Source organism: Xyrauchen texanus, chromosome 45 (assembly GCF_025860055.1).
Source record: "Xyrauchen texanus isolate HMW12.3.18 chromosome 45, RBS_HiC_50CHRs, whole genome shotgun sequence".
NCBI lineage: Eukaryota > Metazoa > Chordata > Actinopteri > Cypriniformes > Catostomidae > Xyrauchen > Xyrauchen texanus.
This window is the reverse complement of record NC_068320.1, coordinates 18,135,524-18,150,501: the sequence shown is the minus strand read 5'-3', so window position 1 is coordinate 18,150,501 and position 14,978 is coordinate 18,135,524. Positions and strand designations below refer to the sequence as shown.

Genomic DNA, 14,978 nt, shown 5'->3' with positions numbered 1-14,978 from the left:
TTGCTATAAAGAGAAAGTTATTTTATCTCGCCAGCCATTTCTATGTATAATAATATGAAACCATTTGTCTCTGTGATGCAATTTAGCTATTCGCAGTCAGAGAGAGAGAGAGAGAGAGAGAGAGAGAGAGAGAGAGAGAGAGAGAGAGAGAGAGAGAGAGAGAGAGATCTCGCTGACGCGGTGCCACAGCGAGCACAACACGAGCCCTGCTTAATGAGTGATGATGGAGGAGAGAACTAAACATTCAAATATAGCCTGGTTTAGATCTGTGATTATTAGTCTGATTTTATTAGTCTGATTTTATTTTAGATTTCGCCTTCCAAAGATTATAAAAATAATATTTATACATAAGCTGCATTCTGTCTAGCACAACTTCCTTCCCTTCACAGCGGTGCACTGACATTTCTCCCTAAAACTCAAACTTGATGTCAGAATCAGCACGATCGGTGATTGTTGTAAAATGCAGTCTGGCTACTGTTGCTAAATTGCGGGACGCGTTTAATAATAAAAAGAGCGCAAGAGATACCGTTCCCAAGGCGATGCGCGCTCCGAAGCAGACCGCAACGCGACAAGCAAAGTATAGGCTACTTTGGGTTTCATGTGCGCGTCTAAACGATCAACTATACACGATATAACGCTTGGAGATTCACTTAAACACAGTTTATGTCTTAAATGGACGTAGTTATGAAAATAGTTAGGAGAAAATATGGTGCATCAGGAGCCTATTAGACTCGGTCTTAAAGGGGAAGCAGTCTAATAAACATGCTGACGATTGAGCCATCGCTTACTGCGAATCAAACAACAAAAGGCAAAGAGAAAATCACTTTCAGCTCTTGAATGAATAACTTCTGCATTAATAAGCATTAATCTATCTTTGATAAACTATGCAGTGTTATTTTACAATTGATTACTTTATTAGATTTCTTTTTAGACCACACCTGAACAGTAATGTTAGTAGACCTTCCAGAAATTAAATCACTGTGCCTAATGTTTATCTTTTGTTTTATATATATATATATATATATCAAAAATAATTATTTGTGTTACATTTTATCTTTCAAATAAAAGGTTCAAATAAGAGGTTAAAAACAAGCACATATCGGCCAAAATAAATCTGCAGCATTTATCGTCATCGGCCGACCCAGATTTCAAAAGATCGGCATCAGCCTGAAAAAACCCATATCGGTCGACCTCGAAAAGTACCATCACTGACATACAGGTGGCATTCTTTTCCACATTAAATGCTCTTAACATGGGTTGTGTGAAAAACAAGCCTAAATTAATGTTCATGTTTAATATCAAAACAAAGGTGCTGTATATCTATTGCACTTTACCAGGAACAAAATGGTTGTTTGGAATTTTCTACAAAACAGAAGGGTTAAACAGCATTTTTAATAGAAACATTAAATATTTGAAAATTTGTCTCACCACAAGGCCAATGAAATGAACTAGAAGCCAAAAGGGTGATTCAAACTATTAAACATTTAGAGGAGTCAAAATGTACACATCCTTTTATACATTCATAGGCTATATATTTGACCATAAAATATTTGTTGATGTTATCAATAACCCATATAAAGATTGTACATAGTTAAAATCATTAACAGATCTGAAATCACAAATTATTTACAGGGTGACATACAATGGCTACAACTGAGCAAAAATTTTGCTTGCTGTCAACAAATCCAGTGTTCTTTAGTTAGTGCCATCTATGAATATATTTAGAATGCGGGCAATATTATTGACAACATTCTTAAATCAGTAGTCATAATGGCATTAATTATCATGGAAACTGAGCATTTTGGGGTGCTTTTTGCGACACTTAAAGCATTGCAGCCTGCTGCGAGCCATTAATCTCAAACCCCCTGTGGATGATGGATGCTGCAGGCAGCCGTTGTGAACACCCACACAACAGCCATGACATCCATACAGATTGCAACTATAACCTTAGGGAGCTATAGATAAGATGTTGCAATTGCCTCTCCCAGCAGAGAAAAATGGCAAAACTTTGCTAAATTATTGATTACTTACAACTACAGCTCTTCAATTCAGTTATTCTCTTTGCTCTCTTTATTTCACATATAGTCCCAATTAAAACTACTCAAGGCATTTCAAAACACCACTAACTCAATTATCATGCATGCTAATTTTATGATCTCATATTCATTTGTAAAAATAAAACAAAATTATGTGTCACAATGTGAAACTATTTAAAATGAATGTGGCATTGGTGCACGCACGCACGCACGCACGCACGACGCACGCACGCACGCACGCACGCACGCACACTTAAAACCACCTGCCTAATACTGTGTAGGTCCCACTTGTGCCACCAAAACAACCACATTCTGAGATGCTATTATCACCACAATTGTACAGAGTTAGGCAGTTCGAACCAGTCTGGCCATTCTCTGTTGACCTCTCACTTCAAGGCATATCCGTCCACAGAACTTCCGCTCGCTGGATGTTTTTTGTTTTTGGCAACATTCAGAGTAAATTCTAGATACTTTTATGCATGAAATTCTCAGGAGATCACCAGTTATAGAAATACTCAAACCAGCCCATCTGGCACAAACAATCATGCCATGCTCCAAATCACTGATCACAATTTTTTCCCATTCTGATGGCTGATGTGAACATTAACTGAAGCTCCTGACCCATATCTGCATGATTTTATGCACTGCTGCCACACGATTGGTTGATTAGATAATCGCATGGATGATTGTTGGTGCAAGACAGGCTGGTTTTAGTATTTCTGAACCTCCTGATCTCCTGTGTATATATATATTTAGCTGTCAGAATTAACACGTTAATTTTTCTTAATCGCATTTAACTTAAAATGACTTAACATCAAGACATTATTAGTTGAAATGTTGCTGAATAAATGATTTAAAGGATTACATGCATCATTTATCTCCCTAACAAGGCAAAACGTACATGTAACTTTTTGTTGTGAAAGTAACGGAGAATAACAGGCGAAAGATGACAAACAGAATTGTTATTAAAATGTCAGCTAGAATAACTTAAGAGAAATGGGGCTTTTATCTCATTCCTGTGCTCAAGAGACAAGCCTGAGAATGACAACCGATGAAATTTGTACACTGTGAAATGATGAAGCTGGTAAAAACTAGTGAATTTTCAGAGAGGCTTTTACTGTGGTATCAGCACAACACGCAGTCAGCACACTGAAGCACCGCAGCTAAAAACATAAAAACTAAAATAATTTGAAATAAAAATAAATAAATAAATCAAGATAAACTAGATGACCTCACTAATTAACTAGCTAGTTGTTGGACTAGTCGATTAGTAATAACTGGCATGCTGACTGCACCTGTGATGATGGCAGGGTCCATCCAGCTAGTTGTGCCATCCCAACTGAGGCTGTGTGAGATCCCGCCTGTGTGGTTCACGCTGGAGGATGAAGACGAGGATGAAGATGAGGAAGAAGAGGAACTGGGCAGTCCACCGAAGTTAATGTTTATGTTAGGTAAAAGTGCTCTGAGCCCATCCTGCCATTCCTTTACATTTAGACTTTCTACTGAGCTGCTGTTTTCTGTTTGGAGAGGGAGGAGGGGATTCCAAACACCCATGTGTCCAGATATTCCAGCAATGGAGAGTGAGAACAAGAGAGAGAGAGAGAGATAGGGGATAGCGGAAAAATGACAGGAAAGACAAACAGGAAATAGAAGAAAAGGAAAACATACTGTCAGTTTCAAAATCTTTCTGGCATAACATAGAAACACAATGCAATCCAATTTTATTTCGCTCTGTTTTTCAAACCAAGTCTTTTGAATTCCACAAGTAACGCATCTTTAATAATATGAAGTGAATTCAGATTCAGTGTGCTATTTTATTAACCTATAACTAACATTGTATGGACCTATAGAGCTGAGATATTAATCTAAAAATATTTGTTTGTGTTCAACAGACGAACGAAAGTCATACCAATCTTAGATGGCATGAGAGTGAGTAAATGATAAGATAATTTTCCTTTTTGGGTGAACTATCCCTTTAAGACATTACATACAGCACTGTGCAAAAGTTTTAAGCACTTGTGAAAAACGTTGAATAGTAAGAATTTCTTCAATAATAATTACATGAATAGTTTTCATTTATCAATTAACATCATCCAAAATTTAGTTAACAAAAATAAAGCTAAATCAATATTTGGTTTGACCACATTTGCCTTCAAAACAGCACCAATTTCCTAGACACAACTGGACAGTTTATCTTGGTTGTTGGCAGATACAATGTTCCAAGCTTCATGGAGAATTATCCACAGTTCTTCTATTTATTTAGGCTGTCTCAAATGCTTCTGCTTCTTCATGTAATCCCAGACAGACTTGATGTTCAGAGGGGAGCTCTATGGGGGTCATGACATCTGTTGCATGGCTCCATGTTCTTCTATTCTAATCTTTTCTATTTGCAAAAGGAATGTTTGGGAGTCTAAAATGTATATTTCCCAGTGACACACTATCGCTGAAGATATAAATAAATATTTTAGGACAAATGTTTGTGAAACATCTTATGTGCTTTTGAACAGTACGGTACATTACATCCAGATTTTTCTGTAAAAACTGCTTTTAATATGTATTGTAATAAGCGCAAAACAAAAGACTTGTCTATCTTATATGTAGTAAGAAAGTAAATAAGCTGTCATTCGGAAGATCCATATTATCCATAATAATTTACAGTATACTTATTACAGTCTCCCTGGCCATCAGAGAGCCAAAGCGCGCACACGCACAGAGAATCCACAGTCATTTCCAGGACAACGGCGACATGAGGCGCATGTGGCGGTGCATCACCAACTACAGGACAACATCAGTTGCCTGTGACAAAGATGCCTCCTCTCAAGATGCGCTGAATGACTTCTATGCTCGGTTTGAGGCGCAGAACGACGTGGTGGCGAGGAAGACCACCCCTCCTCCCAACGACCGGGTGCTCCATCTTAGAGCGGCCGATGTGAGGAAAACTCTACGTAGAGTCAACCCACGGAAGGCTGCTGGACCAGACAACATTCCTGGCAGAATGTTGGTGCTCAGAGGATGTGCAGACCAGCTGGCAGATGTTCTTACCGACATCTTCAACATCTCTCTGAGCAGCGCAGTCGTTCCGACATGCTTCAAGGGCACCACCATCGTCCCCATGCCAAAGAAGTCTTCAGTGTCCCTCAACGACTACAGTCCCGTCGCACTCACACCCGTCATCATGAAGTGCTTCGAGAGCCTCACTAGACCCAATGCAGTTCGTGTATTGTCCTAACCATTCAACAGACGACGCCATCGCCACCACCCTCCATCTAGCACTCACACACCTAGATAAAAAGGACTCCTACGTTCGAATGCTGTTCATAGTCTTCAGCTCATCATTCAACACAATCATTCCTCAGCACCTGATTGGAAAGCTGAACCAGCTGGGCCTTGACACCTCCCTCTGCAACTGGATCCTGGACTTCCTGACTGGGAGACCTCAGTCAGTCAGGATCGGGAACAGCATCTCCACCAGTGTGTGCAGTCCACTGCAGTTTACTCGGCTGACTCACTACTGTGCAGCAATGCACAGCTCGAACCACATCAACAAGTTCGCCGATGACACGACCGTGGTGGGTCTCATCAGCAAGAATGACAAGTCAGCATACAGAGAGGAGGTGCAGCGGCTAACAGACTGGTGTAGAGCCAACAACCTGTCTCTGAATGTGGACAAAACAAAAGAGATGGTTGTTGACTTTAGGAGAGCACAAGGTGAACACACTCCGCTGAACATCGACGGCTCCTCTGTGGAGATGGTCAAGAGCACCAAATTCCTTGGTGTTCACCTGGCGAAGAACCTCACCTGGTCCCTCAACAGCAGCTCTATTACCAAGAAAGCCCAGCAGCGTCTACTTTCTTGGAAGGCTGAGAAAAGCACATCTCCCAGCTAGTTTCTTATTTTCTGTGCGTCATACTAGAGGAGAGATGTGCAGCTTCAATAATGCAGAGCTACTTCAAACTGGACTGAGGCCAAAATAAACCTTCTCTTATCAAGGCAGTATTCTCCTAAGGTTTACTTCTGTCCACAGGGAGGGAGAAAAGCTAAAGATATGATGGGGAGAGAGCAGGACAATCATGGAAGAATTGCAAAGACAGTAGAATAAGGTGAAAAAGATAAGCCAAGTCTTTAGCCTCCGAGTCTGACTTAACACAACACGACTTTAAAATCTAACCAGATTTTTTAAAAACTAAGCATCACACACCAAACGAATGGGGAGTCACACACTACTCCCTGCATGGCATTTTACAAGCTTTGTTTTAGTAAATATATTATGTAGCTAAATATTGTTTTTATTATTGTGTATTGTTATTTTGCCGCATATGAAAAGAAAATTTGTCCGTGTACATTTCATAACTATTTTTGTTTTTTAATTGCAAATTTTTTTTAAATGTTAATTTCATCGTAATTTTTTTTTTAAGATGAATAATGTATTTACTTTTTTTTTTATATTTTATGATACATTGCCCAGCCCTAATCCAGATAAGACAAAGTTGGTTAGTATCAGTGAGACAGAAGTCTATTGGGGCAGAATCCTGCTGAAATCTCTTCAGACAATAAAGGTGAACCCTGCCAAGAGACCAACGGCTTCGATGCTGCCAAAAAGGTCATGCTTGTAATTGCATTACTTTGCAATGTGGGAATTTCAGTAGCAGACAGACCTCCCCCTCTGATACCATATTACATCCATTTCTTCTGAATATGGATTTCCTTTTTGATCCGATACAAAAGTATTCAATGCCAATATAGCCGGTATCAATACTAATATAGATACATTTTTGGGATTTCTGAGGATAACATTAAGAATTATACATTTTACCACACCCACCCACACACACACAACAATTAAACTAATTTTCTCCTCTAACAATTACAGAGCATGACGATTTAACAACTTTTAATTTAAATATATATACATACATACATATATATATATATATATATATATATATATACATATATATATATATATATATATATATATATATATATATGTATATATTATAATAAGTGTCATGTTTAGCTTTATTTATTTAGTGGAAATTATGTATTTCAGCATTTTTTTTATGACCAAATTTTCCACTTTACTTATTATACACATTAGTTTTCAAATTAAAAACAAATAACATTACTAGTTAATTAAAACATTATCGATATTATTATATGAGGATCGATATTCAAGATAAAACATCAATATCAGATTTAGAAGTATCAATATTTCAATATTGATCCACTCATCCCTAGAGCTATCAGATGTGAAACTGTGGATGGTGCAAATTCAGCTGTGTTAATTCTCCCTTAAATCAGTTAGTGAAAAACATAAAATGACAACCAATAAGCAATCAACCCACAATGGATCAATATGCTCGTCTGAGAAGCCAAACACCTCACCTTAAAAATAGACGAGAGTAGGCGGCTGCAGTCAGGGGAGGAGTTAAATAACTACTGTCAAGTCAGACAGTTCTCACATCTCATGGTGGATCAGCCACCAACAAGATCAAAAGGCAGATCATGTGCTTTGTTGTTTATAAAGTGGATGTAATTTAAATAGTTGGTTTTATACTAAATAAAATACGATGATCAAGTTACAATGTATCTGATAGTTCATTCCCCCCAAAAGCAGTGTCTTTTTCATACATTATTAGTTTTATAAAAGACACGCATGAGACAGTGGTGAATTCTCAGGGCAAGCAAAGCCTTCTCTGCTGGCCTAACATGCCAAATAAATACATATTTTTCATCCTTTCATACCAATTCACCTTTTTGCTAAGTATTTTTAATCGCTTTCCACTCTTAATTTAGTCAGAATTTATTCCTTGATGCTTACAAGCAAAGTGTAACAAATTTTTCACAATTTGCATGCCCAAAGCTGAGCTCGTTAGCCGAAGCTGTGCTCGAGTCTGAGCTCCACCCCCTCATACCTTCAGAATTTCCACAGAATCCCTCAACAGTGCAAATTAATGGGCAACTTAAGTCAGATTCATCAGCCAATCAGATTGATTTATTTGTTCTTGGTGGGTTTGATCTTTGATATGAACCGGTCGAGGCCTTCTAGCTGGCCTTGAGTGACGCAAGCACGCTTTAAGTGATGTATGTAATTTGAAAGTGAAGCGCATGAGATCTCGCTAATGAGTCAAATGTCACTGCTGTTATTGCCATTGAGAAAGACATTCATTGTGAAACTGTGTTTTCTTAATGGCATGAATCACACTGAAGGCCTAGACTTAAAATGCAAGGGCCACATTTTGATTTGAGACATTTTAGAAATATGATTAATCACATATCCCATTCAGTGATCACACTGTCAGTGTTAGGAATATTCACACATCATTTATACACATAATAACAGAGTAAAAAAAACAAAATTATTTTTAAGAGAAAAAAAAAAAACGTATTTAAAAAAAGTATTTTAGTCATTAAGACAGATTCTAACCAGCATGCATCTGTCATTGATCAATGGTGATTGGTTCTGCGCAGAACTTCTCAAGTTCTCATCTCAAACAAGCCAAATGGATATCAGAACTCAAACACAGAGAAAGTGACATGTTCACATTGGGCACAGCTGAATTGGTTCTCTACTTGATACTGACCGCAAAGACAAGTCAAGTGTGAGAACGAGCCAATATGAGGATCTAGACACTCAATATCAACACCTGAGGGGGATTGGGTTTAATGAAACACCTCAGAAAAGTGATAAGATAAATAAGGTTTTGAATGAAATGAATGAGTTCTTTTTAAACCAATCAGTTTAACAGTTCTTCTTTTGATTGGAAAGTGCTTATCTAGCCAAGTGTGGCAGGCATTAACGCAGTCACCAGTGTTCCTATTGCATACACAGATAAACAAGTGTTGTCATGTTTTATTTATGCAAATTGAACAAAAGATAAATTCAGAATCATATCATCAAAGCCAAGGAACGTCTCTTGCATAGTTGTAGAGCAGGTCTTTTTTTTTTTTCATACAGCTTTTAGGGAATGTTTGCTTTGCATTTCACTTTCTTCCTGTTTGTTATTTGTCAGATTTTTCTTGACATTTGTTCACCAGTGACACTGACATTAATTTAAAATGTTATAAAATAGATAATTCTGGATCAAAATTCAGAATAGACACACTCGACAGACTCATTGCTGAATTTGAATTCTGAATAAAGAACAGTTCACTACTTAATAAAATAAACTACTTTTATGGTGCTTTTCTGTTTTGTTTTTGTCTATTTCAGAGCTTAACTGTCATGTTTACAATGAAGTGTCATTGTAAGGCAAGAGCTGCATAAAGATACTTTAAAACGAGTAAAGTTTGACATCAATGGTATTTTGACACCAATGGTCCTTTAGCAAAGTTGTTCAGAAAGCGGAGGCAACTGGGACTTGTCCTCCACCCCCCAGATTGAGGTGAGGAACCGCACCACCACGAGGACCTACTAAGTAGTGGGAATTAGGCATTTCAAATTGGGAGAAAAGGGGATACAATAAAATAAAAACATATCCTTAATCATTATATTGCTTGGAAACCATAATAATGACAGGTTATACTTACTGGGCTATAACAGACTTCTTTTAGTTCCCCTAAAATTATGACGAAATGCATGCAGATATTTTTGTTCTGCTAAGGTCTTCGTTTGGTGATATTTCTCCTGTTTGCACACATGCCTAAAATTCTAAAATGCAGTCATAAATATTGCATGTTCACATCAAAGAGCGTTTTTTTATTTTATATAAGCACCTTTACTTGCATTCTGGCAGCTTTTTTTAATGTCCGCAAGCCTGTCAAAGTAAACAAACATTTTTTTTTTTGCATTGTTTTTTTTGCATTGTTATAATTATTAGCTTCATTTTGATAGTTATCTGTGTTTTGTTGTGCTATATGAATACACAGCTTTATTCATGAAACACAAGCAAAACGATGTTGTGTAAATTATATGCAAAACAATTTGTATGTAAATTGCATGATTAAATTGGACAATTTAAGTACATATGGAATTACAAACAATATGCACACATTTATTCTGCTAGAGTTTTATGAATAAGGAACCATGTCTGTAGAAAAGACTGCCTTCCATACATGTTTTTTTGGCGTCAAATAGAACCAAGTCTATTTGATATTTATTCCAAATATATTTGATATGAACCAAGGCTGTGTTATGATATTTGAGATCTGAATTTTACAGCTTTGCTCTTTGCTGACAGGTTCAGGTTAGGGCTTGAATAAAATGTCAAACTGTAGCCTTTTCCCCTTGTTGGAGTTTTCTCTTCAGACTGACAGTATTGGTATTTTATTATATTTTTTGTGAGCTATGGGCTGTTCCAAATATCCAAAGAGTAAGCAAAAATCTAGACGGTTTCTTTGTTTAAGCTCCCTTAGAGTTCATGTTAGGAGAATCATCTGCCTTTTCCATTCAAATTGAATTATACTGGCTAGACTGGCTACTTTCAATAGAAGCACTTATTGCCCTACGTGGACATGCATGCTCAAAAGTCTACATCAAAGACCATAAAAATTACCCCCAGAGAAAAATGTAAAAGAGAAAAGTAGGTAGATGTAAAAGGCCTATCATGTATTATCCAGACTGCAGCAATGTCTTGAATTGACCTCAGGTAATGATGATTGTATGCTGTAAAATTTGTAAAAGGAAAAAAAATAAAAATAAATACACCAAGCTCAGTGCTATACTTCAAAATCACGAGGATGTTTTCGATGTCAGAGCAATCACCAGAACATTCTATGAAAGCAATCTGATGATTTCTGCATGCTGCCAAAAAGCAACACACTGCCACCCAGTGGCTGGTTTTGCTGTGACGGTTACCCATAATGCAATTACCTAAAGGCAGTTTACATTTCAATATGGTTCCCTTTAGAGGTGTAAATTGCAAATGAGTCATCACATCTTACTGAGGACTTGTTCAGAACTTGCTGCAATTTAAATATTAGCTGTAGGGATGAAAATCATTTAGTGAATCTGGCTCCGATTCATTTTCAATGGATTCTGGGGACTGATTCAAAAAGCATTCTCAAAAATATTTTTTTTTCTCATTTTCTAATAATTTTATTTATGTTTTTTAAATATTATTTATTAATAAGCCTATTCTCATATATATATATATATATATATATTTTTTTTAGACTGTAAAAACTTCTACTTCAAATAAATTTTTAAGATTTTTGTGAATCAAGCCCTTGGTTTCTTAAATGATTTCTTGTAGAAACTGAGGTAGAACGAATAGAAAGAGTTTGGGAAATTGTCATCAAAAGCTTGTTGGTAAGTGATGAGAATTTCATACCAACACATCAACAGAACAGTACTAAGAAATCTTAGGTTATTAAGTCATTAACGTTTTTTGCCAACTTTGCGGTCTAATTTTCTTTATTATTTCTCTCTAAACCCTTACATCGAATTAAGTTTGTCTCAGAGGAATGTTATGTGAACCATGTCCATGAAATGGCATAAATACCAAGAAAAGGCACATGTACACAGTTTCAAATTGAGGGAAAAATTATTTTTACTCTAAAAAGTTGATTCAAAATGCACAGCGGACAGAAAATAAAATGTGCCCCGATGATCACGACAACAGAACCAGAAATTTTAATTGACTCCGATGCGTATATTGCACATTACGGATGGACATCGCCAACCACCTCATGATACGATATGTATAATGATGCATATGTTGCGATTCATAATATCATAATTGACAGAGCATCTCCGCAAGAGAGAGGCTCCTTCATTATTGAGCTGTTGGACATGATATGAATACACAAATAAATTACTTAAAACATCAATACCGGGATCAAAAGTAACGATACAATATTGTGAAAAAACATTATGCAATATATGGCTGTATCAGCACAGCCATATTGCATATTTTGTTATAGTGTTCCAAAAACATAGATGAAAGAAAGCAAATGTTTCAGAACTATTACCTAAACCAAGCATCATGGAAACCATTTTTTTTCTTATAGAACCAGTTCTGCATGAGAACTTTAATCAGCTATCTTAAACACTTGATCAGCCTACAACATTATTATACTCTACACATCTTTTCGACAAAAACACTCCGGTTCCAGTACCTATCTCTACGTACCTGTGATGGAGATACCTCCAAGCCCCGTACTGTGACGATGCTGTTGTTGTGGCACCATATTTAAGTCCAAAAAGCTGCTGTGATGTGTAGCAGAAGAAGGGGCGGCGCCGTGACCAGTGATGTGATTCAAGTGCGGTAGGTTATTGCGCATGGACATGCCCATCCAACAGTGTCGAGAGCTCTGCGTCTGGCCAGGAAAGCTAAAGGAGTTGTAGACGGCACGATGTGGGAGCTGGGAGAAACCCCGTGAGGGCAGGCTGGAGTTTGGGTTGAAGTGTGAGGATGTAGGAGGCTGAAGTGGGCTTTTCATGGAGGAGCCGCTGTGGAGTGAGCCCAGTAACGGCCCATGGGGGAAGCCTGGTGCTGACGTTACAGTGGTTGTGGGTAAGGAGGCTTTGTCTTCTACAGAGAGCTCGTTCTCTATGAGGTCAGCCAGCGCCTTACGGGTGATGTCAAAAGGGTCAAAGCCAAGGTCATCATCCTGTTGCTTGGTCGACGAGCCAAAGCCAAAGGCCGCTTGCCAGTCTGTGGAGGACGACACTGGTATGGTATCTGTCGGAATGAGGACAATTTGAAGTGCATTTCACATTTTTGTCTTAAACAAATCAGTCAGGCAGGTGATCGCAAAAGGAAAAGGTTCAGAGAATTTTCTGTCTCACAGCAAACATCTTAGATAACAGACAAAACTTTAGTTTATTACATATATTATTCAATTAAATCTTGACAAACACATCCAATCAGTCTGTAGATGTTATGAAATATATAGACAACATTTGGAAAAGGGATCACAAGCTCTGAGATTTGACTTGAAAAATCATTACATTGGATCAACTCTTCTGATGTTCAGCACATGGCCACTAGAGGGCGCTACTAGCTCACACATCACTGACTGAAGCGATCAATGCTGTATGCAGACGGTTTCAAAACACACCATTTTGCAGTTTAGTAACAGTGCAATGCCACATCGTGATTTCAATCTTAATTCAACCCATAATGCTGCGTTGATTGATATATCAGTATCTTAGAGGTCAAAGTCTGCAGGTTGCAAAGCTTTTCGGATGATTTTCCCTCTACATGTACTGCAAGTGCCAGGTTTACAACCAACAGGCTGTTTTTTTTTTTTAAATGACAATGAAGAAACATTTAATTATACAACCCTTCTACATTCTGTGGCTATTATTATTTCTGGATTGCGCATTTTAATTCACAAAGGTTTTACAGATTGTGTGGTCCATCAAAAAAACATTTCATCATGTCCGTAACGCAAGATTTTAACAGCAGCGGTTCCATTCGCGTGAAGGTTGAATGACACCCTTTGGGTGCAAATGCTAACAAGAATGCACAGATAAATCAAGCATATCAAGAATTAGGATGGGTCTCATTTTTATGTCCCAAAAACAAATTCCAGATGAATATCGTAAAAATCACATCCCTAAACAGTGTTTTTAATAATAATTAAAAAAAAATTATACAAAAGATCAGAATCTTAAACATAACAAAAATGTGGACCCTCAAATGTTGAATCTAAGCCAGGCTTGTTACCTGAGGTGAAGAGGCTCTGTGGTTCTGGGGCTGTGGGCCAGTCTGAGTTGCTGTGAAGAGAACTAGGAAAACCGGGCAGGCTGCTGGGGATCGGGTTAGGGTGCCTGAAGTTGCTGTTGTCTGAAAAGAGTGACTGTGACACGGCTGCTACTCCCACAAAAGGTGACCGTGCTGTCAGCCCTGCTACACAAATGGGCACCACTAGTGGTGGCTTAGTCAGGCCAGGAGGGGGTAATGGAGAGTCATTGCTGGAGATCTGAAGGGGTTTAGTAAGGAAAGAATGAGTATCTAAAAAGATGCCCTTATGCTTAGAAAATCATTGTTCTAATTGAGAAAAGTGTGCTTTTAGTTCACATTTTAGGTGTTCATGATGTATTTTCTGTTCCACTAGTGTCAGCAAAAATAATGCAAACATAGGGAAAAGAACATTCACTTATGTATTCATGAACTTACTTGTGATGTTTCTCCGTTACCTATACTGATGCCATCCAAAAGGTTGTTACTAGGGCTGCAAGAAAAGAGTGAAAATGTGAGAATCACAGCAAACTTTAACAGCCTAGGATGACTGTTCTAAACATTCTCTCCTTCTATCTTGAGTATTCAGCCTTTATACTGTTGCCATGCAACTATTAATCACACTTATAGTAATGCCTTTAATAACACTGTAACCATGATACTCAAGAATCTTTAAGGATTAGCGTTTCAGATATACTGGCAGGAAAAAAGCTGATATCTGTAGTGGGCCTGATATTTTGCTCATGTAGACAAACTTGTTAAAATGCTCCGATACCAAAATACAATTTCATGCAGCACACATACAATGAACGCATGTTGAAAAATGCTTGGTTTGCATCCCAAGGTAGGAGTACAGAAGTTGACAGACCGGCTACCTGACAGGGTCACAGTTTGGCATGAAGGGGGGTAGGTCAGTGATGGGGCCTAAACCCAACTCTGTGTCTGGTCTGTCTGAAGTCATGTTTTCCGAGTCTGAGCCGCCATCTGGTGGTGGGGTCTTATGGTGTTCTAGAAGCCCATTGGGTGTCTTCCCTGTGATTTGTAATGAAGGCCATGAGTCTTTGTTGGTACTGTTGGAACTGTGGATATGGGAGACGTAGACGTGACAAGAGACAAAAACATACGCTTACTAAGAGAAGAGCAACAGCGCTTATAGTAATGCTTTAGTGCCAATCCATTTTGAGAAGGAAAATGACTAGACTGCATGAGCAATATATTGACTTGAAGAGCTGTGAAATGTAATGCAGTTTGTTATAAAACCCCGTGACTGGCTGAGAGCATTTCAAATAATAATAATAATATTAATGTAAG

At 37.9% G+C, this 14,978-nt stretch overlaps 1 protein-coding gene across 3 annotated transcripts in view; it reads right to left on the bottom strand.

The window, feature by feature from the left end:
• cnot4b (CCR4-NOT transcription complex, subunit 4b) overlaps positions 1-14,978 on the bottom strand; it is a 37,014-nt gene that overhangs the window by 3,735 nt on the left and 18,301 nt on the right. For 2 of the 3 annotated variants that reach the window (XM_052119097.1, XM_052119098.1), the window contains exons 8-12: positions 14,543-14,746; positions 14,106-14,160; positions 13,653-13,908; positions 12,111-12,662; positions 3,332-3,553 (exon numbers count right to left, since the gene is read on the bottom strand). In XM_052119097.1, coding sequence (XP_051975057.1) covers positions 3,332-3,553; positions 12,111-12,662; positions 13,653-13,908; positions 14,106-14,160; positions 14,543-14,746 — 1,289 coding nt within the window. The remainder of the gene's footprint in view (positions 1-3,331; positions 3,554-12,110; positions 12,663-13,652; positions 13,909-14,105; positions 14,161-14,542; positions 14,747-14,978) is intronic. The other variant, XM_052119099.1, reaches the window with a different exon arrangement.